Source organism: Eschrichtius robustus, chromosome 4, assembly GCF_028021215.1.
Source record: "Eschrichtius robustus isolate mEscRob2 chromosome 4, mEscRob2.pri, whole genome shotgun sequence".
NCBI classification, from domain to species: domain Eukaryota; kingdom Metazoa; phylum Chordata; class Mammalia; order Artiodactyla; family Eschrichtiidae; genus Eschrichtius; species Eschrichtius robustus.
Genome location: NC_090827.1, coordinates 82,057,223 through 82,082,526, shown reverse-complemented (window position 1 = coordinate 82,082,526; position 25,304 = coordinate 82,057,223). Strand labels below are relative to the sequence as shown.

Sequence of the window (25,304 nt, the reverse complement as noted above, 5' to 3'; positions counted from 1 at the left end):
ACATAACAGCTATAAATATATATGCACCCAACATAGAAGCACCACAACACATAAGGCAACTGCTAACAGCTATAAAAGAGGAAATTGACAGTAACACAATAATAGTGGGGGACTTTAACACCTCACTTACACCAATGGACAGATCATCCAAAATGAAAATAAATAAGGAAACAGAAGCTTTAAATGACACAATAGACCAGGTAGATGTAATTGATATTTATAGGACATTCCATCCAAAAACAGCAGATTACACGTTCTTCTCAAGTGCACACGGGACATTCTCCAGGATAGATCACATCTTGGGTCACAAATCAAGCCTCGGTAAATTTAAGAAAATTGAAATTGTATCAAGCCTCTTTTCATATCACAATGCTATGAGATGAGATATCAATTACAGGACAAAAACTGTAAAAAATAGAAACACATGGAGGCTAAACAATACGTTACTAAATAATCAAGGGATCACTGAAGAAATCAAAGAGGAAATCAAAAAATACCTAGAGACAAATTACAATGAAAACACGATGATCCAAAACCTACGGGATGCAGCAAAAGTATTTCTAAGACGGCAGTTTATAGCAATAGAAGCCTACTTCAAGAAACAAGAAAACTCTCAGATAAACACTCTAACCTTACAACTAAAGGAACTAGAGAAAGAAGAACAAACAAACCCAAAGTTAGTAGAAGGAAAGAAATCATAAAGATCAGAGCAGAAATAAATGAAATAGAAACAAAGAAAACAATAGCAAAGATCAATACAATGGAGAGAGCCTCCCATCAAGCCTCTTAGATAGCCTCATCCACCAGAGGGCAGACAGCAGAAGCAAGAAAAACTACAATCCTGCAGCCTGTGGACCAAAAACCACAGTTACAGAAAGATAGACAAGATGAAAAGGCAGAGGGCTATGTACCAGATGAAGGAACAAGATCAAACCCCAGAAAAACAACTAAATGCAGTGGAGATAGGCAACCTTCCAGAAAAAGAATTCAGAATAATGATAGTGAAGATGATCCAGGACCTCGGAATAAGAATGGAGGCAAAGATTGAGAAGATGCAAGAAATGATTAACAAAGACCTAGAAGAATTAAAGAACAAACAAACAGAGATGACCAATACAATAACTGAAATGAAAACTACACTAGAAGGAATCAATAGCAGAATAACTGAGGCAGAAGAACGGATAAGTGACCTGGAAGACAGAATGGTGGAATTCACTGCTGCCGAACAGACTAAAGAAAAAAGAATGAAAAGAAATGAAGACAGCCTAAGAGACCTCTGGGACAACATTAAACGCAACAACATTCGCATTATAGGGGTCCCAGAAGTAGAAGAGAGAGAGAAAGGACCAGAGAAAATATTTGAAGAGATTATAGTCGAAAACTTCCCTAACATGGGAAAGGAAATAGCCACCCAAGTCCAGGAAGTGCAGAGAGTCCCATACAGGATAAACCCAAGGAGAAACATGCCGAGACACATAGTAATCAAAGTGGCAAAAATTAAAGACAAAGAAAAATTATTGAAAGCAGCAAGGGAAAAACGACAAATAACATACAAGGGAACTCCCATAAGGTGAACAGCTGATTTCTCAGCAGAAACTCTGCAAGCCAGAAGGGAGTGGCATGATATACTTAAAGTGATGAAAGGGAAGAACCTACAACCAAGATTACTCTACCCGGCAAGGATCTCATTTAGATTTGATGGAGAAATCAAAAGCTTTACAGACAAGCAAAAGCTAAGAGAATTCAGCACCACCAAACCAGCTCTACAACAAATGCTAAAGGAACTTCTCTAAGTGGGAAACACAAGAGAAGAAAAGGACCTACAAAAACAAACCCAAAACAAGTAAGAAAATGGTCATAGGATCATACATATAGATAATTACCTTAAACGTGAATGGATTAAATGCCCCACCCAAAAGACACAGACTGGCTGAATGGATACAAAAACAAGACCCATATATATGCTGTCTACAAGAGACTCACTTTAGACCTAGGGACACATACAGACTGAAAGTAAGGGAATGGAAAAAGATATTCCATGCAAATGGAAATCAAAAGAAAGCTGGAGTAGCTATACTCATATCAGATAAAATAGACTTTAAAATAAAGAATGTTACAAGAGACAAGGAAGGACACTACATAGTGATCAAGGGATCAATCCAAGAAGAAGATATAACAATTATAAATATATATGCACCCAACATAGGAGCACCTCAATACATAAGGCAACTGCTAACAGCTATAAAAGAGGAAATCGACAGTAACACAATAATAGTGGGGGACTTTAACACCTCACTTACACCAATGGACAGATCATCCAAAATGAAAATAAATAAGGAAACAGAAGCTTTAAATGACACAATAGACCAGATAGATTTAATTGATATATATAGGACATTCCATCCAAAAACAGCAGATTACACGTTCTTCTCAAGTGCGCACGGAACATTCTCCAGGATAGATCACATCTTGGGTCACAAATCAAGCCTCAGTAAATTTAAGAAAATTGAAATCATATCAAGCATCTTTTCTGACCACAACGCTATGAGATTAGAAATGAAGTACAGGGAAAAAAACGTAAAAAACACAAACGCATGGAGGCTAAACAATACATTACTAAATAACCAAGAGATCACTGAAGAAATCAAAGAGGAAATCAAAAAATACCTAGAGACAAATGACAATGAAAACACGACGACCCAAAACCTATGGGATGCAGCAAAAGCAGTGCTAAGAGGGAAGTTTATAGCTATACAAGCCTACCTCAAGAAACAAGAAAAATCTCAAGTAAACAATCTAACCTTACACCTAAAGGAACTAGAGAAAGAAGAACAAACAAAACCCAAAGTTAGCAGAAGGAAAGAAATCATAAAGATCAGAGCAGAAATAAATGAAATAGAAACAAAGAAAACAATAGCAAAGATCAATAAAACTAAAAGTTAAAAAAAAAAAAAGATCAATACAATGAAAAGCTGGTTCTTTGAGAAGATAAACAAAATTGATAAACCTTTAGCCAGACTCATCAAGAAGGAGAGGATTCAAATCAATACAATTAGAAATGAGAAAGGAGAAATTACAGTGGACACCACAGAAATACAAAGCATCCTAAGAGACTACTACAAGCAACTCTATGCCAATAAAATGGACAACCTGGAAGAAATGGACAAATTCTTAGAAAGGTACAACCTTCCAAGACTGAAGCAGGAAGAAACAGAAAATATGAACAGACCAATCACAAGCAATGAAATTGAAACTGTGATTAAAAATCTTCCAACAAACAAAAGTCCAGGACCAGATGGCTTCACAGGTGAATTCTATCAAACATTTAGAGAAGAGTTCACACCCATCCTTCTCAAACTGTTCCAAAAAATTGCAGACGAAGGAACACTCCCAAACTCATTCTATGAGGCCACCATCACCCTGATACGAAAACCAGACAAAGATACTATAAAAAAAGAAAATTACAGACCAATATCACTGACGAATATAGATGCAAAAATCCTCAACAAAATACTAGCAAACAGAATGCAACAACACATTAAAAGCACCATACACTATGATCAAGTGGGATTTATCCCAGGGCTGCAAGGATTCTTCAATATACGCAAATCAATCAATGTGATACACCATATTAACAAACTGAAGAATAAAAACCATATGATCATCTCAATAGATGCAGAAAAAGCTTTTCACAAAATTCAACACCCATTTATGATAAAAACTCTCCAGAAAGTGAGCATAGAGGGAACCGACGTCAACATAGTAAAGGCTATATACAACAAACCCATAGGAAACATCATTCTCAATGGTGAAAAACTGAAAGCATTTCCTCTAAGATCAGGAACAAGACAAGGATGTCCACTCTCACCACTATTATTCAACATAGTTTTGGAAGTCCTAGCCATGGCAATCAGAGAAGAAAAAGAATACAAATTGGAAAAGAAGAAGTAAAACTGTCACCGTTTGCAGATGACATGATACTATACATAGAGAATCCTAAAGATGCCACCAGAAAACTACTAGAGCTAATCAATGAATTTGGTAAAGTTGCAGGATACAAAATTAATACACAGAAATCTCTTGCATTCCTATACAATAACAAAGAAAGACCAGAAATAGAAATTAAGGGAACAATCCCATTCACCACTGCAACAAAAAGAATAAAATACCTAGGAATATACCTACCTAAGGAGGTAAAATACCTGTACTCAGAAAACTATAAGACACTGATGAAAGAAACCAAAGATGACACAGAGAGCTATACCATGTTATTGGATTGGAAGAATCAATACTGTGAAAATGACTATACTACCCAAAGCAATTTACAGATTCAGTGTAATCCCTATGAAAGTACCAGTGGCATTTTTTTACAGAACTAGAAAAAAAAAATCTTAAAATTTGTATGGAGATACAAAAGACCCCAAATAGCCAAAGCAGTGTTGAAGGGAAAGAATGGAGCTGGAAGAATCAGACTCCCTGACTTCAGACTATACTACAAACCTGCAGTCATCGACAATATGGTACTGGCACCAAAACAGAAATATAGATAACTGGAACAGGATAGAAAGCCCAGAGATAAACCCACGCACCTAGGGTCAACTAATCTATGACAAAGGAGGCAAGGATATACAATGGAGAAAAGACAGTCTCTTCAATAAGTGGTGCTGGGAAAACTGGACAGCTACATGTAAAAGAATGAAATTAGAACACTCCTTAACACCAAACACAAAAATAAACTCAAAATCGATTAGAGACCTAAATGTAAGACCAGACACTATAATACTCTTAGAGGAAAACATAGGAAGAACACTCTTTGACATAAATCACAGCAAGATCTTTTTTGATCCACCTCCTAGAGTAATGGAAATAACAACAAAAATAAACAAATGGGACCTAATGAAACTTAAAAGCTTTTGCAAAGCAAAGGAGACTACAAACAAGACGAAAAGACAACCCTCAGAATGGGAGAAAATATTTGCAAATGAATCAATGGATAAAGGATTAATCTCCAAAATATATAAGCAGCTCATGAAGCTCAATATTTAAAAAACAAACAACCTAATCCAAAAATGGGCAGAAGACCTAAATAGACATTTCTCCAAAGAAGACATACAGATGGCCAAGAAGCACATGAAGAGCTGCTCAGCATCACTAATCATTAGAGAAATACAAATCAAAACTACAATGAGGTATCACCTCACACCAGTTAGAATGGGCATCATCAGAAAATCTACAAACAAATGCTGCAGAGGGTGTGGAGAAAAGGGAACCCTCTTGCACTGTTGGTGGGAATGTAAATTGATAGAGCCACTATGGAGAACAGTATGGAGGTTCCTTAAAAAACTAAAAATAGAATTACCATATGACCCAGCAATCCCACTACTGGGCATATACCCAGAGAAAACCATAATTCAAAAAGACACATGCACCCCAATGTTCATTGCAGCACTATTTACAATAGCCAGGTCATGGATGCAACCTAAATGCCCATCGACAGATCAATGGATAAACAAGTTGTGGCACATATATACGATGGAATATTACTCAGCCATAGAAAGGAATGAAATTGGGTCATTTGTGAGACATGGATGGACCTAGAGACTGTCATACAGAGTGAAGTAAGTCAGAAAGAGAAAAACAAATATCATATATTAACACATATATGTGGAACCTAGAAAAATGGTACAGATGAACCGGTTTGCAGGGCAGAAATAGAGACACAGGTGTAGAGAACAAATGTATAGACACCAAGGGGGGAAAGTGGCGGTGGGGGGTGGTGGTGGTGGTGGGATGAATTGGGAGATTGGGATTGACATATATACACTAATATGTATAAAATAGATAACTGATAAGAAGCTGCTGTATAAATAATAAAATAAAATAAAATTTAAAAATTTAAAAAAAAAAGAGTAGGGAATTGCCTTAGTCAGTTCAGGCTGCCGTAACAAAATACCATAGACTGGGTGGCTTAAAGAACAGAAATGTATTTCTCACAGTGTGTATGCTGGAAGTCCATGATCAGGGTGCCAGCATGGTTGGGTTCTTTCAGGTTGTAGACTGCCAGCTTTTTATTGTATCTTCATGTAGCAGAGAGCAGAGAGAAGAAGCAAGCTCTCCTGACTCTTATAAGGGTACTAATCACATTCTTGAGGGCTCTACCCTTATGACCTCATCTAATCCTAATTATCTCCTAAAACCCCATGTCCTAGTACCATCACATGGTGGGGTGGGGTTTCAACATATGCATGTTGGAGGGACACTAACATTCAGTCCATAACAAGAATCACGTTTAACTGAACAAATACAATTAAGTATGAAGGGGACTTAATTAATAATTCGTAAAAGTGAACAACAAAAAAGGAAACTACTTACACTATGTAATTTATTGGTGTGCATCATACACAAACATGTGTATGTATGTTGTGGAAAATCTGTGGTCAACTTTTTTTCTCTCAGGTATGTTCTATTTTTTAAAGATATAAATCAAAAAGCTGAATTTTTCTTCAGAAAACCATTGTTTTAGAACAAGAAAGGTTACATTAAAAATGTTTCATGGTACATTATAAAATATTAAAAAAACAAAAACAAAATTTTCATTAAAGACCATCAGAAGTATTCAAAGTGCTTCATCTCATCAAAATAATTACACTAATATTCTGAGCTAGATATTTAAAAACATAAGCTCACATATTTTTATAAGTTAGCATTCTTCAGTTTCTCAGAACTTTGGTTTCACAAGTTAGTATTAAGTCATAGATAGCTATACTTTATTCATTTTGACTCATCAGAAAAGAAATTTTGTGTATATATATATATATATATATATATATATATATAAAATACACACACAATTGATACCCTTTTAATTAATCAAAACCACATAAAGGCTTTTATTGTGTCACATTAGATCTCATGGGCCTTATAAATTTTCTTCATCCACGTCACCCACAAAGAAATTTCCCAACCATGAGAATTTCACAAAACTACAACCTAGATGATGGTATTGGTCATGCAGGGAGTTAAAGGTAAGTAAAAACAGGGCTTCAAACGTGAAATATTATGTCAGAAACGATACTGTGACCAATTTAAAGGAAGGATATTTCTATGCAGGAAAAAAAAGTTCTTAAGCTCCCCAAATATTCCAAAGATATTTATGTTTATTGTTTTAAATTGAAATAGAAAAATTGCATTAGATAGATACAATGTTTGTATTTTAGTGATTCCAGAGTTTAGCTCCAATATATGTACCTTAAAATATAAGTATCTGTGATCAAATTTTATGGAAATTTTAATCCTTATTACCTTAAACACTCCTTCTCCAGTAGAAGTTGAAACCTGAATTATTTCCCATGCTATGCTCAGGTATAAATTTTGTTTCTAAGAAGCAAAGGAAGTTCATTACCACCAGTAATAAGTTTAACTTTGAGAAGCAAGGGAAGTTTGCTTAAAGAGATAGAATTAAAAAAATCACTTTCTGATGAATTATTTAAAAATACTAAACCAACATTTGATAATATCCCTATTTTCAAAATAAATCTGCCAAAACAAAATCATAATGACTATGTGCTCCTCATTATAATTTACCTCATTATAATTTATAATACTCTTACATAGAATAACATCATCAATTTCAGGGGGGCAAACGTGATTGCTATAAGCTCCAGAAATGTGTAATTTGTAAGAAAACTGCATTCCCATGAAATCAAAACACCTGTATCTCTTACCAAATTTTGAACTGTTTAAATATCATACTTTATTATCTGCTCTTCTGGTTGAGCAAGAATAATGAAGCTCAAAGGATGACAAAATTAGGTTTTATGATATAATAAAATATGTATTATTATTGTTCTTTACTTCCATGATAAGGAATATTTTCAATTGTACAATGAAGCAAACAACTTAAAATTATTCAGAGGGCAAGCAGATAAGCTTTTATTCCTTGGTTTGTGAAATATTCCACTTGAAAATTCAAACAGAACACTATATTTCTTCTTCAGTTTTCAACATTTTTAGCAGAAAATTGTTAAGTTTTCATCATTAAGGATAAACCAGGGGAAAATTTAACTTCTTATTTACTATGGCCATTCAATGTCTTATAACATAGAGCATGGCTTTGAATGAAAACTTTGGATTTTGATTCAATTTACAGTGAAACTTGGTAAAATCATAAAGCCTTACCTCATCAACCAACAATAATTTGTATGTATCTTGAAAAATGAAAGCCCTGATTTACTGTATGTTTGAACTAGGAAACAGTATACATAATAGTAAAATGACAACAAACATGCTCCATTATATCAGCCAACATCTGCAAAGATGGAATGCAGACTACCATTCACAGATACAAACGGCTGAGAAAGAGTATGTCAGCCACTGGTTAACTGCAATAATATTAAATATTTATTTTCTATTATTATAGTTTCTTGTCCTTTCCCAAAGGGAAGTCCTTTCTATCAACTGTATTATCACAGATTTAATCCAGTTTTAATACCTGAATCCAATGACACCTGATAAGCAGAAGGGAAAAACCACATAGCTCTGGTTGTTGGTAAAAGATATCAGCAAAAGATAATCTGGTCAACCTTGATCTAATGGAAATAAAAATGATAGATGAATTCAATTTAAAAGGGTGAAATAAAAGCATTTATAATTCACTCCTCTGCTATGAAATCCCTCCAAAAATACCATAATAATGAAAAATTGGGAAGAAAAAGGAAAACCATATTTGTAATTACAAGTAATTGACCATAAACGATAATAAATAGCTTTCAAATGAAGAGACATTTGCACTCACAGGAGAAAGAATATTGACTGGCACACATATCCTGATAGGATATAGATCTTACTGAGTGTTAGGGTCCTGAGATGTCCTCCAAAGACTGAAGCCACCATGACATGGAGTATGAAAAGGCAAGAGAAAAGCATAGGTTTCCAGTTATTTATTCCCAAATGGTAGAATATGGGGGTAAAGAAAAAATTGCCAGTGGACTCTACTTGATAGCTGCGAAACAGCCTGCTGGATGATATGGATTACTGGCATTACAGTGGGAAAGTTGGAAGAAGTGGCAATAACCATTAAAGCACTAACAACACAGAGAAAGTAAAACTGAGAGTTCTACACTGTGAGCCAAATAGACCACCCAGATGTCAACAACAGAGAAATAATATGGTCCATGGGCAGAAGATAAAACAGATTTGGGGAGGTGGGCTTGAAACCTGAAATTTAAATAGCTGCTGTGGGCTGATCTGATTCATTCTCCCATCACTTCCCACACTATAGTTCAGTAAATAGCTGGCTTCATTCAGTGATTAATAGAAAGAAACCAGCCTGGAACATAGGCAAAGAACAAAAACACAATGGAAACGCAGATGAAGTTCATACCAGGGAAAAATTTTTTTCAGGAAACAGAGGAAAAATTTTTATAAATAGTTCTCTGTAGTCTCAAATAAATTATAAACATGATCTCATTAAGAGAGTGAGAAGCTCAAAGAAGAGATATTTGAATAAAGATATTATAAAAACAAGCAGAAAGAAATGAAAAAATGAAGTGGCACAGACCAAGAAAGCAAGGGAAAAGAAGAAAACCATTATGAAGATGAAAATTATTTTAGAGATTATAAAACAGAGTAAACACAACTGAAAACTCACTTGGGTTATGGCTGACAAAAGTTGACAACAAGTTTAAAAACGTAAAAGTGATTGTAGAGAATACTATAAGGAGATATGGAAACAAAAGAACATTCTGAAAGAAATCATTTAGACACATAATAGGAAAAAAATAATTCCTGAAATAAAGACTGAAATCTGGGATAAAAAGACATGGTGTCCATCAAATCTTCTGCTTTGATTAAACACTATAAAAATTTCAATAATTTAAGTTTTACCCTTATATTTTTATCTTAAATTTAGACAAAGGTAAATTTAATGCTTTAAAATTATTTAACAGCATTCATATATGGCATATTTGGCTCCTAAATTTACAAAATTCTGTCTTTTAATCAATCAGTCTGCTTTTCAAAACAAACATCTATACAAAAGTATCTGGCATGATACTCATGAAATATTAACAATTTCTCCATGGTGGGATTTTGAGACTGTTTTTAATTTTCTGCAATACCTATCTTTATTTTTAACAATCTCATAGCATTTTTACAAATGACAATGAAGTCACTGGGATTTAAAAAAGAATTAGAAGGCAAAGATTAATTGAGAGAGAAAAGAAAAATGAGATATCTCAAGTTTTGTAGTACCTCTAGATTCATGGCCCTCCATTCCATAGCTCATACAGCAATCAAACGATTTCTCTAAAACAGAAGCATAGCATGTTCATTTTCATCTTATTATCCTGCAAGATTTTCAATAAATTGCCACTAATCCAGGATCACATCTAATCTCTTAGGTAATTTACACAAAACTGTCTCTAATCCACCCTGGCAGGTCTTTCCAACATCAGCAACTCTCACTTCCCACGTTCACCTTCCCTCTCAATACCCTGAACTATTTGTAGTAAGAGTTCCCCTTGAAGTTCCAAATCTATATCTCTTTTCAAGCTTCAGATGGTGGTACAAATGTGCTTTTGTTGCTTGTGGGAGTAGACAGAGGGGCAAGAACTCCCAGTCATTCTACAAAATTCAGTTAATATCTCTGTGGTGCCTCCCCTGCCATCACTCTTTTTTCTCCACATCGACAGTCATAAAATTACATGCATCCTTTTTTCCACCATCTATACCAATGCCATGCCAAGTAATATCAGAGCCTGATGCAAAAGGAAAAATTATTAATACTGATCCCATATTTATTTAAAATTTGGGTATTTTGTTCCTCATCAATTTTTGCATAAATTTTGATTTTTTTTAAATGATTGAAAAATGACCTTTCAAAGTTCATTCCAGCTCAGTGCTTTTATCCTTGTCACTAACTTCTCTATGATTCATGTCCATCTGTGAAAAAGGGTGACTCTACTCTCTGCCGACTTGAATTCAAGATTTGTGAGGTCCAATTTAAAGTACACATTATTCAAATGCTCTGTATATACACAAATGCAAGTCATTTTCAACTGTGGATTAATCATGTAAATATATTATCATCCCTAGTCATGCCTGGAGGAAACTAGAAGTTATTATGTAGCAGTTAGTGGCCAACTTGGAGTTGAAAGCTAGAATATACATCCTGGTACTAAAGAAAACAATTCTGAATTTCATCTTTAAAAGATAGAGACATACAAAGGTATCATTCTCAGCCATTCTTCTTCACAAATTGCCAGGACTTAGGCTCTAATAATGACTCTTGTGAAGTTTTCTCATAGTGAAGAGTGACTGGTCTTCACAAAAGTGTTCCATTTAATGCAGCTCTGAGTTACTGAAAAGAGAGAAACGGTGACCAAAATTAAAAATTTAGTTTTGAATTAATTTGATGGAATTGAGTTAAGGAAAGCAAACTATGCATTTTTATTACTAACACTGTGTGCAATTGAAATAATTTCTTTTCATACGAATAATTAAACATACTGGTCAATTTATTCTTCCAATTAACAATTAAGAATCTTTGGTTAAGTTTTGTCCTTTCTCTTTGGCCACCTGATTTATTTTAAAATCTTTTTCTAATACAAAGGTAAGGAAAAAACTGTGAATCCATCTGTATCACTGATCTATAAATCTAAAATCATTTACTTTTATCCCTTTAAAAATCTGTAAAAATTTATAGAAGAATTTCTTTTAAAAAAAGGAAGCCAATGAACTGTTTCTTAAGAATAGGCTAACAGACAAGCAAGGAGTATATTCCTTACCAAAGAAATAAGGTCATTTTTTTGGAATAAAGACCAATCATAGCTTCCAACCACAATTTCAAACATTGTCCTCAAGGCTAGAAATCTAGTCACATCCATGAAATAATTTATTATCAGCTTTTTTGTATAAGTACTCTTTATTAAATATATACATATATACACATTTTACTGGGTTTCATATTACTGGCATCAATTTGTAAATGAGGGGTTTGGATTGGATGATTTCTAAAGTATTCTTCAGCCTTAAAATTATTGATGATTCTAAGAAATACCTAGAGACATAGCCAAGAAGGAATTCTCAGATATGACCCACAATTAATATTTGGCGTTTGCACATTTTACAGGTCTCATATACAACCATTCCAAGGCAATGCAACAACTAGAAAACTAGTGCTGATTAATTAATATCATTTCTTTTCTAAAAAATAAGAGATCCTGTTTGCAAGGTGGCCATTTCTATCAAAAAGTTCCCCAAACTTCCAGAACACATTCATTCACATATCCTAGATCAGGAAGAGAGAAGTACAGAAGAAAAATCTTGGAAGTAACACAATAAAAAACTAGACCCAGATTTAGTGGCCTAGGACTGCTGCAAGAAATTCAATTAAGTTGTTAAGCCTACCTAATGAAAAAGAAAAATCAGCTCATGAAAATCCTGATAAATTGCATAACAGAGTCAGCAGTATTCTACGCCCTGGCTATAATTTTTTTTCTTTACTCCAGTCCTTTGTTGTTCTTTTAATTTTAAAATACTCACCTTCATTATGAAACTATACAAAAACTCCCCCCCTCCAAAATAAACACAGAACTGCCCAGAAATTCAGAACTATGGACACAAAAACTCCCTAGAAGCTTAGCATTTCACCAGTTGATATAGATCTATGTTGGGAAAAGCATCTAAAAAGCCTTGTACTGGATTCCTAATTCTGATGATTCTGTGATTCTGATCTAATTATATTCTGTGATTCTGATCAAATTTGAGACAGGTAATCTATAAGGTCTTACAGTGCCCAGATTTCTACTTTGAGGTACACAGTGCTTTTCACTTAGAGAACAATCTGTACCACATTTTCATTATACTTTGAAGTCAGTTGCTGAAGTTGTGCTAATGTGTACTAATCTCAAAAGTGGCTATATGAACAATACCCTTGTTATCCTCTATCAATATAGGAGAAACAAATATTTTGAATATGTCATCAGACTCTAAATAAATTTCCTCCATTAAAGAATGCAGTGTCTGCTGCTAGTTGATGGTTCATTAGCATGCATTGACTGTTCTACTATTTGAGTAACATTGCAGGTAAAGGTGAATAAGCTTATCTAGAGAGACAGTGTCTAGCATAGTGCCTGGAACGTGGTAGGCTCTGAATAACTATATGTTGAAAGAATACATAACTGAATGAACTATTATCAAAAGGAATTCATACAATAAGTTAGACTTTGGCTCAAAGCACAAATTTTCAAGTCAACTGTTAAGTCCTGTTTGGCCAACATATGGCAGGGAACACATTTTCCCTGCTCTCTGTCTTTGTTGCAGCAGAGGTTTCACTCTATTGGTCAGTATTCGTTGTGTTCCATTTTCCTTTTAAAAATGTTTCATTTAACAGGGAAAGTCCTTTTCTTGAAGAGGATCTCCAAAGGTCACCGCATATCATACCCGATAATTCTGATTAAGGGCAGTGCCACTGGGAAATTTAGGGTGGCTGGTTGATATTCATAGTGTGTATTAGAAAATGTCATAGTCTGTTTTCAAATTTCAACGCATAAATATGCACCATGGATCTCTAATAGCCCTATTTTTCTTGTCCCAACTTTCCAGGATGGTCTGTATCCTGTCTAATTTGAATGTTGAATTGATTCTATTTAAATCATCTTTCTGAAATGAAAGATGGCTCACTTTCCCTTCACTGAGGAATTCATTAACTCTCCCAATGACTGGCTTGAATGTTTTAAATGGAAAACTTACATGGAATTTTTATTTTAGTGAAGAACAACTGTTTATCTTTAAAAACATTTAAAAAGACATTCTGCATGAAGTTCATCATCTTTTAGGAAACTACTATAGCAACAAAATTACATTAGACTTTCTGATTTCTCCATAGTGTCCTTAGATAAGTAAACAACCCAATAGACCATATTAAAAGCCCCAAATGTTACTGGAAAGAGAATGCGGGCATATTTGTCTATTTTACTTGTGCCAGATCCAGAAGGCGGTGGAGCCAAGGGAGCGGTAGTGGCTGACAACTTCCCAGAAGCCCCTATGCTATTAACGGTGGTCTTAATCCGCTCCAGTCTGGATCCAAACACATGCCGGGTAGAAGCAGATCCAACTGGAACTTGTCGGGGCACATACCCAGTTCTACTAGGAGTAGAAGGAGGAGCAAATGGAATTGCTCTTGCGGCAGATATAGTTTCAGCTGCATTTGCCTGGCTGAATGGGTTTGGACTGGAAGCTAAGTAAGACTGTGGTGTGGCTTCAGAAGATCCTTGAACAACCGTGGAAGACTTGCTCGAATGGTTTCCCACCTCAGTTCTGTTGCCAACATCAGACTCAGAGTGAACCAGGGCATTGGCTCTTTTTCTCATGTTCAGATTGGCATTTGAGTTCTGAAAAGGTATATTAAAAATTATATTGGCTATGTGATTTTATGTAGAGTTATACAAAATTTAAATGGGTCAAATAATTACAAATTAGCTGTTTTCATAAAATAAACCTTTATTAATATCCTATAGTCACTCAACTTGATGTAAGAGCTTGAAAATACCTAACTAAAAAAGGGCATATATATATGTGAAACTCTGAATCAAACATCTGCTGTTTCAAAATATTATCCATTCTTATAAATTATTAGAATTTAAATCTATAGAAAGGTTAGGCATTTAGGACTATAAGCTAGAGTTATACTTGATTTTACTTTAAGAATTCATGAGGATAGCTGTACAACTTCTTTGTTGAGTTTTATTGTAAATAATATTCTCTGATATGCTGTATACATTTCAGTGAGTTTTGTACATGTTTGCTTTATAAACAGGAAGAACTATATCTATTTTTGTGCACAGAATAAAAACAATAATAACCATCCACATGTGTATAACATTCCTTAAAAAAAGACAGAAGCTCCAAAAGCTTTAATTTCCAAATCCCTGGGAATTATTTTCATAATCTTACATAGACATTATTATATAAAGTCTAGAAATCCTCATGCATTTTAGTTTTTCACCACAATTAGTAATGTGAATACAAAGGAAAACCATTTTTGGGACTTCCCTGGCGGTCCAGTGGTTAAGACCCCATGCTTCCAATGCAGGGGGCGTGGGTTCAATCCCTGGTCAGGAACTAAGATCCCACATGCCGCGTGGCACAGCCAAAAAAAAGGAAAATCATTTTTAAATAAAATGTTGTATCATACGTATAAACAGCAACACCATATCATTGCATACATATCTGAGTTCAAACTATTTACCAATAAAGAGTGTTTAAATCAAGATGGAATTCACTATTTTCCATAAAATTATTTTATCTGTAGAAAAAGACTGCATTTGAATACAGGTGGTCAGTATTAAAATTAATTCTTATATTTTGACAGGCATGATAAATAACCATATAGCCAACTATAGACTGTACATACTAATGAAGGAAAGCAATTGCTCAAATGATTCCCAAAATAATCATGTCTGTCTTTAGAAGATACTACGATTTTTTGCAACCATTTTTCCACCTTAATTGTGTTTATTCTAAGTCATATTAGGGGTATATTGTAATTACTTTTTCTACCCTCTTCGACCACCATTTTATGAAATAAATGGTGGGTGAGGAGATGGAGAAGTAGAGGAGAGAGAGAGGAAGAAGGGCTCACAAGTGGGTGATTAGAAGGAGCCAGTCTGCAGGGAATTTTATGGATAATATTACACACAATTAACTGCAAGCTCCCTTACAGAGACGTGTTTATTCTACAAGTAGAATCTTTTTTCAATACTACACTTATAAAGCAGGTTGAAAGTGTTCAATCCATATCTTATATACTTGTGAATTATGGCTTCAAGTTCCCTAAGTAGAGAAAGAAGAAAAAGCCTCACAACATGCAGAGCCAAAGCAGGTTCTGAGAGGTTTAGAATGTATTCTTCATGTCAGCCTGAAATATTCTTCTAGTTTGCAGCTGAACTCATGAGAAACTGTAGTCTAACGTATGGCAGCCAATTTAGGTGGAGACAAGTGAAACCAAAATTGACATCAACCTAGAAGTTAAAGGTACCATTATTTACCCTGTACTTCTCCTCTACAAAGCACATTGTAAACACCGCCTAATTAATCCTCAGATTTTGAGTCCCTCTTTACAGAAAGGGATAATCAATTAATTAGAATTAATTCTAAAATGTTATACACATGGTGAAAAATATAAAGAAGGATAAGGTATATCCACAACATTTAAAGAGTTTACACTATCACTAGGAAGATAAAATGCACACCCACACATGACACAATCAAAAATATACAAAAAGTAAAATAGAATGATGGGTCAAACTGTGGCAAAATGCTAAATATACCAAGAAGAGAAGGGAAGGGAGTAATAAAGGACCAATTGGATAAGCAGGAGAGAAATATATATTTTCAAATATAGTCTGATATTTGCATATTGCCCTCTTCCACCAAAAGTTGGGTTGCCCATAATCCTTAGAAACTCATATTTTCCCTCAGACTAAATTCTAAGAATTGGAGATTTCTACTTCTGGCCAAAAAGGAGTAACAGGGACTGAATTTACTCTCCTGCACGAAATAACAAAAAAAACTAAAAACATTTGTAAACCAAATGTTTTTGAAGACATTGGACATTAGACAACATAGGACACAATCATTGAGAGACAAGAAAAAAACTTGAGTTTGCATGCTGTAGAGCGGGAAAGGAGAATCCAGGAACAATCTGACAGACTACCTAAATTGAGGAGATGAAGCTGAGAAGGTGAGGAAATCAAGGTGGCTAGAGTTCACAGGAAAAGGTACCAGAGAAGCTGATGCTGAAAAGAAAAGTCCAAAAAATCTGAAGAGTCCCCACTGAGAATTTTGCTAAGCACAGATCCATTTTTGAGTGTAACTACCCAAGGCAAAAAGAACCACCTGAAAGGATTAGAAGAAATGGTACCTAGCACATACCAAGCCAGGAATCGTGCATTTTCCTACCAGACATAATGGAAAATCTCAACATTCATGTAGCATTTGGTAAAGTCCTCAGAAGGGCTTTGCCTCAGTAATAGGGAATAATTACCCCCTAAGACTGCTCTAATCCTGCCTAATGAATTTTAAAAGTAAGACCTTAACAGATGAAACTAACTCTAAGTGACTTAACTGCACCCCAGAAGGAAGCACAAGAACACTTACTTATAGGACCCTGTCTTCCTTCCCTCCAGATCAGAATCCTTCTGGAACATCCTGAAATCCCAACTGTGAATTATGTTCTAATATGGCTGATTGAATACAAACATGGCACCAATTTGTTCACCCTCTCCATATTAATGCCCCTTGTAGAATGAATTTCCCCTTCTCCTCCCATCAAGAAATGGACTCTATTTCCCCACAGACTTCCTATGACTTTCTTTGGCCAACTGGATGTGGTGGAAGTGGGGATGTGTTATTTCTGAGTCTTAGCTTTATGAGTCCTTGCTTGCTTCCACTCTTTCTCAGAACACTGCCACCAACACCACAAGAACAAGCTTGGGCTAGCCTGCTGGAGAGATCCTTTGGAGCAGAGCCAGTCATCCTAGTGAGGCTATCCTACATCACCCAATAGATAGCTGACCACTAGACACCTGTGTTTGTCCCAGCTCAGAAATGATGAACTGCTGAGCCAAGCCTAATCAAGATCAACAGAACTTCCCAGTTGACTCAGACTTGAAAACAAAAATAAATGTTTTTTTTGTATGCCACCAAGGCTTTGTAGTTGTTTGTTATGCAGCATTATTGTGGCACTAGACAACATATATAGACTAATTAAATCAAGGGCCTAACAGGAGCTATTGCCACACCTCTTGTCAGGGGAAGTTTCTCAGACATTCTGGGATAATTAGAGAGCTAGTCTGCCCAGAATTCATCAAAGACCATTAGGGGACCCTATTGTCTATTCCATGTTATTTTAAAGGACCAAGATATTTTGCCCTTTATAATTCCATTCTTAAAGAATAACCATACTTTAAAGCTAGGAGAGATTCTAGCGATCAACTTATTCCAGTTTCTCATTTTACGGTAGAGGAGAATAACAGCAGAAGTGTCATGGTGGATGAAAGTCATAGAGTGAGTGACCTACCGAGTGCTCTGCCATGTTGCACAGCCTTTGGATGCACAAATGTGGACGAGGCATTAAGGAACTTGATAAACTACACCTATATATTTGAGTCAGTCAAGTATTTGTAATAGTCAGGTATAATGTTAAAAAATTATTCAAGACTTGGCAATCAGAAAGGAGTACAGCATGTCCCGGCAATGTCAGTATGGAGTATTGTTTAAAAAGTCCACCCAAGGATTATTAAGTCTCTAGGGGAAGATACTTGATTTTGAGTTTGCTGTTTAATATTGGATTTGACCCCAAACACTGTGAAGTTGCATATTAACTTATAGATTCCTGTTCAGTAGAAAAGAGCCCCAAAGGTTGTGGTTTTGATGCTCTGAAGGGTATTAACTACTTCTGTATCTAATCTAGTAATCTCATTCTAGTATCCTTTTTTGAAAAAAATTTAATGGCTACTTGTAGGCATTTCTCAAAAAAGATTTTGAACTAGTTTTACTATTTAATTACTCCTTAATTAATGAGTTAGATAAAACTTTGATACAGGTTCATTCCATACTTGCATGACTCATGTTTTTGACAGTTTGAAAATTATATTCTGACAACATCCACTGCTATGCAAGTTATAAGTATCAAAGAAATGTAAGCATAGACTTGAAGAATATGTCTGGAGAAAACAGTGATCCCAAGTCAAAGAGAGAGGATCAGTCCAAGGTGGCCAGAAAAAAGAATCAATGAAGCACCAGACTTTATGAAAATGGAGGGAGCAGTATGAAGTGTGCCACTAGGATTAACATCTGAAAACAAAGGTCAAATCTTTTTATTCCCAGTTTTTAAGTATTAGTGAACTTCTAGAGTGTAAAACTATCTTATTAATCATCGCAGGCTAATGCACACAGCAGGCACCTACTTCATTTTTAAATAAATTTCACTGAAATGGATATAATACAGAGTCAAGATTCTTTTTTCAAATTAAAGAGAAAGTGTCAGAAACTTTCTATCTGACCTTCAGATTACTATTTCTTTGTTTATGGGCATATTTCTAGAATATTGCAGGTAGTACCTAAATTATATAAGTTATCCTGACTCAATCCCAAGGCTGACTAAGAATGCCTAAGAAGTCTCAACACTCTAAATATCATAACCTATATATGGAAAAGAGAATTAGACTGATTTGAGGCTTAAATCTTTGTTCTCTGCCAGGCAGCCAAATGATACTCAAGTTATTTTACACTGATGTCGCAAGGTCTACTATGTAAAAAGTAGTTGTCATTTTCCATGATGACAAACTATGAAAGGACTGAAAAATCTGCTGAGCTACCTGGCACGGGACTCACTGGGAATAATATTCACACAGCCTTCAAGTTTTGGAACAACAAATGCGACAGTCAGAGTGATGTTATGTTTCACACAGAGTGTACAGTGTCTCCATCAGTGTGCAGCAGACACACAGTGGTCCCAAACAAGAAAAGCACCTAAGCTTAATTTGAATTTTAAAAGATGATTTAGTTTGAAATCATTTTGTCATTAGTCACAATAGTCAGATGCAAGGGAAACTGGTGGGATAGAGATGCGAGGTGGTAGATTCAAACATTACCAACAAATTAAAGCAGCAACAGGCAAACAGGAGCGAATCCAAGTAATTCGTCAATCATGACTGTGATCTGACACGATTTCTAAAGAAGTCTTATCAACTGCAAAAAGAAAATTCAACTCAACTAATTACTCTAGCAGCAACGAGATAAAGTGACTATGACGAGGTTTGCAGAATGCAAGCTACATTCATATTGCTTGCTTGAGAAGCTAATGAAGTTTAATAAAATGTAATTTAACCCTTCTAAATTAAAAACAAACAATGCTAATAATGAACAGGTTTATCTTCTAGAATATCAATGATTCACATACCAAAAAAAAAAATCCAATAATGCAAAGACATTTATTCAAGCCTTTTCTGACAGGGCTTCAGGGGTTAGCCACACATCTTATTTAATAAGGAAATAAACAACTATGGTAGAGCAGCTGGAACTAAACCCCAAGGTAATGATTTACGGAGGACCATCAGTAGTGTTTTTAAAAGCCGCTACCACATAGAAATGAAAAACATCCCCTACAAATAAACATGCTAAATATTTCATCAATTGTTACACACTGAACAATAAAATGTAGAAATGAAAACGCCGAGTTCTCTATTTACTGTATTTCATTTCCTCCCAATGTTAGCATTTAATTCAACATTTGGATTTCCATAAGCTATAGAAATATTACTTTCAATATCTGGCACTGGGATAAGAAATTTATGTCTTCAATTTGGAATTACCAGAGAACAATGTCTTACAGAATGCATTCATTTTGTCTTTACATATTTAGAAGCTGAAAGTTTAAAATAGTAGGGTTTCTTGAAGATATGCGATTCTGTAGTGAGTTTTGCTTCATAGTGATTCCTAGGGCTTCTTTTTATTTGCCAAGGCTTTGTATAAATACATGGCTCTAGGAGATGAAATTTTTTTGTCGGAGACTTCACCAGTCAGAGCAGAAGTTCTCAGCTTGATCAAGCAGACTTGGACTTGACCAGAATGCTACCTGGAAATGTTCCAGGAGCTATGTTCACCAACGCTGCCAACATAACACTGGAGAGGGTAGAGGGCAAAGCACACTCCACTCACTTTCTCCAAATGCAAACACTGAGCTGGATGACTCTTCTCTCGCTCAATAAGTAGCATTACAGTCACACCAGGTGTTCATAAGAATAACCTGGGATCAGTCTCAGGGCCTTTTTGGAGGAAGTCTTAATTATTAGTTATGCTATTGCCAGTCATCAGGAATCAGAAGTTGGGAAACATGGGCTAAATAGTTAGGATCGTGGGCTGTCAATTCAGACAGACCTGGACTCGAACACTGTATTTGCCATTTACTAGCTGTGGGATATTTGACACGTTACTTGACCTCTTGAAACCTCAAAGTCCTTGTTAAAACAGGAGCAATAACGGTAGCTCCTCATAAGGAATAAATAAGATAACGCCTGTAAGGCGCTTAGTACATAATAGGCATCAAAAGAACATTATATAGAAATAATCCAGAAGGCAGATAACAAGATCCTTCCTCCAAAATAAAGAAGTATGTCACTCATGAACAAATAATTATAGACAAGGTTTTATAATATTTTTTCTACATTTCTATAAAAATAAGGCCACCGTTTTGAATAATCAGAAAGGTGGAGGACCACTGAAGCAAAGGACAGCCTGTGGTGAAGTCAGCCATGAAAAGAATGCTGCTGGCTAAAATAAGAATAAACACAAGGAAATATAAAATGCAATTAACAAAATTAAAATACATTTTAGACATTGTAAAGGTCAGGATTAACACTAGAGTAAATCCTATAACTGATGGTGTAAGACAAACATAAAAAGCTCATCTAGGAAAAAAGCAACAGCAACAACAATGGTTAATTTTTACTGAGCGGTTCTTCTGCACCCGGCATCCAGCTTACATGCTTTTAACTACCCAGCTGCCACAACCATATGTCAAAGCTACATGTAGGAAATACCTACAGCCACAGGTATTTCAATGTCTGGAAAAGATGTGGGTTGTCTAAAAAAGGCATCTCATTGTATTAATGTATCACATCACTGATCTCTTTCCGGAACTTTCCACCTATCAGTAAAGTCTAGAAACTGGTAATCAGGGAAACAGCAAAGACCGGAGGAACTGTTGTAATCCAACCTACAGGATGATATTCACACCTCAACATGCTATGAAAAGACATACACAGAACACTGGCTCACGATTAGAACTTCAGCAACTCAGTTTGGCTGGCCCACTTTCTAAATGTAATGGAATGTTAAAAAGAATTGTATCTGTGGATATATTGGTCTGGCATTATTGGTCTGGCACTCTTTACTTTATCTCTTAGTTCAATTACAGTAGCCAAAAGGACTTTCTTCCACTTTTAAATTGGAAGTGGGAAATGGGACAATGAAGGACACCAGACTGGGGATAGTACAGGCAACAAATGTCAAAGAAGGTTAAAAAAACATTAAGAGGTTTTAATCATTGCTGTGGACTGAACTGTGTCCCCTTTTGGGGGGGGGTGCTATATTGGAGATAAGATCTTTAAGGAAGTGTGATTAAATGAGGTCATAAGAACCGAGCCCTGATTAGATAGAACTAGTGTCCTTATAAAAGAGGAAGAGACACCAGAGAGCTCTTTCTCTGTGTCATATGAGGACACAGCAAGAAGGCAGCAGTCTGCAAGCCAGAAAGAGAGCTCTCACCAGAAACCAAACCTGCCAGAACCCTGATCTTGGATTTTCTAGCCCTTAGAACTATGAGAAAATACATTTCTGTTATTTAAGCCATCCAATCTATGTAATTTGACTAAGGCAGCCTGAGGAGACTAAGACAATTATCTAACTTTAATAAATTTAAATTTAAGACACAATTATCTTAAGATTTTTAAATAGTGAATGTTAACCCTCTCATAGGAAAAAAATAAAACCTAAACAAACTTGCAGCTTTCTCTTCTCAGATATTTTCCTTGTTTCTAGTCTGTTCTCTCTTCTCCAGTATCCTTTTCTGATAACTCCAAATCCTAGGTAGAGTTAAGACACTAGACACATAGAGAAATTGAGATGCTTTTGACAGGAATTAAGCATTGATTTCTTTGTAATATTTTTACTTGTCCTTGGTGAGTGAAAACACTTCCATATATCCACCAGGGGGCATTTACATCATCTTTCTAAACTGTCCAAGTTGCCTGCATATGAGTTCTCCCAGGATACCTCTTGAGTTCCTTTCAGCTTTTCTTCACCCAAATCAGAGGACTTCAGTTAACTGGGATTTTCATTTAACCTTCTAATTTGGACTTAGCTCCAGATCCTTCTTTAACTACCCAATATTTTTTCCCTAAATATTTTTGCCTCCCTTGCAGATTATGACTTTTATGTCACAGTGTATGTAAATGTGTTGTGGATTTCAGAGCATGCATTTGTTTAAATATTGGAAAAATGTCATTAATAACAATTTATAACTTCTGTTCACATTTTATATTAAGAATATTTTTTAAATCCTTAAAAGTAGGGGTAATATAAGTAGATATCTGATAAAATATTGCAAAAGAAATCTTACTATGTTTATGAATTCCTAACTTGGGTGTCCAAATAAATTCATTTTTTAAAGCAATCATCCTATGGAAATGATTTGTTTCAGCCTTAAAATATTCAGAAAATTATATTTGAACTTAGAAAACATTTGGACAATGCTTTTTTTCTTAATATAGACTTGATATGACTTGATCATAATGAAACTGTGCTATAATAAATAGCCATCCAGAAAAATTCAGATCCCTGCCAACCCTATAGGAGGCTGGCATAGCAAGTAGTCTGAGTCATAATTTTATCTGCATCAGCAAAGGCAACAGGGGCAATGTCTAAAAAGGAATAATTTATCAAGGCCAGATCTTCATTATACTTCTGCTTGGGGGGAAAATTCCAAAGCTCAAGAATTATCATCCAAGTCATTTTGTAAAATCATAGCTATGCTGTGTAAGGAAGTCTTTGATGAGCTACGAATCTTACCTAAAGGGGGCTGAATTTCTTTGAAATATTAGATAATGTTTACCTACTGAATCTAAACATTCATGATAGCTTTAATAGATTTATTTTTAGGAAAAAAAGCCTCAAGTCCCATGCTTCATCTCTTGCTGGAAGTGAGTAATGGAATATCCACGTTTAAGCTCAAAAGCAATGAAGGACTTACTAAAGGTACTGATTTACCCAATTCATTCATTCATTCAACAATATGTACTAAGTGTCCAATTTTTCAATTTACTTTGTTGAAACTGGGAATACAGAGGTGAAAAAGTATAGGCCTTGCAACTTCTGCCAGGAATTATTAAAAAGTTATAACAAGCGATAAATGCTATCAAGGAAACTTTTTTTAAATTAGGGAGTACATGGCATAGCCTGATTGCTGGGAGAGCCTCTTTGTGAAAGTGACACGTAAGCTGAAATTTAGGGTAAGTAAGGGGGAAGAGGGACTGTGGGGAAAGGGAACAAAGTGGCTGGTGGTAGGGGAACAATTTTCAAAGAGTTCCCTCAGTGGTACAAGGATAAAGAAGACCAATAACTTTCCTTGTCAATTAAAATTTGAGATACCTTGAGGATGTTCTAAAATCTTCCTTTTCTTTTCTTTTACATTTTTTTGAAATAAACTGTTTAGGCAATGCTTCCCATTCAGGGGCTACTCTAAATAATTAATGTCTGATATTTGCACTTGCCAGACAGAAATCTTGAATCTTTATCAACATCTCTACAACGCATTGAGCACTTACTATGGACCAAGCACTACACTACATGGTTTTCACAAATAACCTCACACACCATCTACAACCACCCAGGAAATAGTATTAATATTCTCATTTTTCCAATGAGGACACTGAAGCCTAAGAAAGTTGGGTACTTCTCCTAAGGTCAGACAGTTAAAATGGGTTAGAGTCATGATTTGCATCCCAAACTAACAATTTTAGCCACTTCAGGAAGCTCCTTACAACAGCAAATATGTTAATTTGCTATGTTAAAAAGCTACACTAATGGGATTAAAAGAAAGCAAAAAAAGAATTTACCTGAAAAATGTCCACACAACCCAAACCAGATTAAGTGACATTTACGAACAGCTTGGTTTTTCAGATTTGGATTTTAGTTACATTTATTTAGTTTCTATTATAAGGTAAATACTGTACTACTGTTTGGTCCACATTATCCCATGAAGAATCTTCCTCTGATTAATCCTTCCTTTCCAGTATCTGTAAATATTGTAGAGTTTTTATAAACTGTTCTTGCTCCTGTTTTTCTTGATATTCGTTCAATTTCTTTGGTGCTTAGTTGTCATAATGTGCTTATGGATATGACTTTGTATCCCATATAACTTCTACATTCAGGCCTAAATAAATATTTATAAATAGGTCCACATTTAGATGATTTATTTTACAGAAAATTTTATCTTAACCACAAATGTAATCTAGCTGTGCAAAGTTTCTTTTTTTATTGAAGAAAACTTCTCTTCAGGTTGTTTGAAAAATGAACCTGCATCACCACTCAAAATATGCATCTTCCATATGATAAACACATTTTTATGAAGTTCTTCTACAAGAAGGAAGCTGTACCCCAGCTTCCTTCCACAGACCTCCCCTTAAGTCTGAATATAGAATTTTCAAAAGATGTTTACAAAATTACTACTCAAATATATG

General features: G+C 35.2%; 1 protein-coding gene across 3 annotated transcripts in view; it reads right to left on the bottom strand.

Annotated features, from left to right (window-relative positions):
• Positions 1-13,859: 13,859 nt before the first annotated feature.
• Positions 13,860-25,304, bottom strand: part of GABRA4 (gamma-aminobutyric acid type A receptor subunit alpha4) — a 62,801-nt gene continuing 51,356 nt past the window's right edge. For all 3 annotated transcript variants that reach the window (XM_068542233.1, XM_068542234.1, XM_068542236.1), the window contains one exon: positions 13,860-14,393. In XM_068542233.1, coding sequence (XP_068398334.1) covers positions 13,860-14,393 — 534 coding nt within the window. The remainder of the gene's footprint in view (positions 14,394-25,304) is intronic.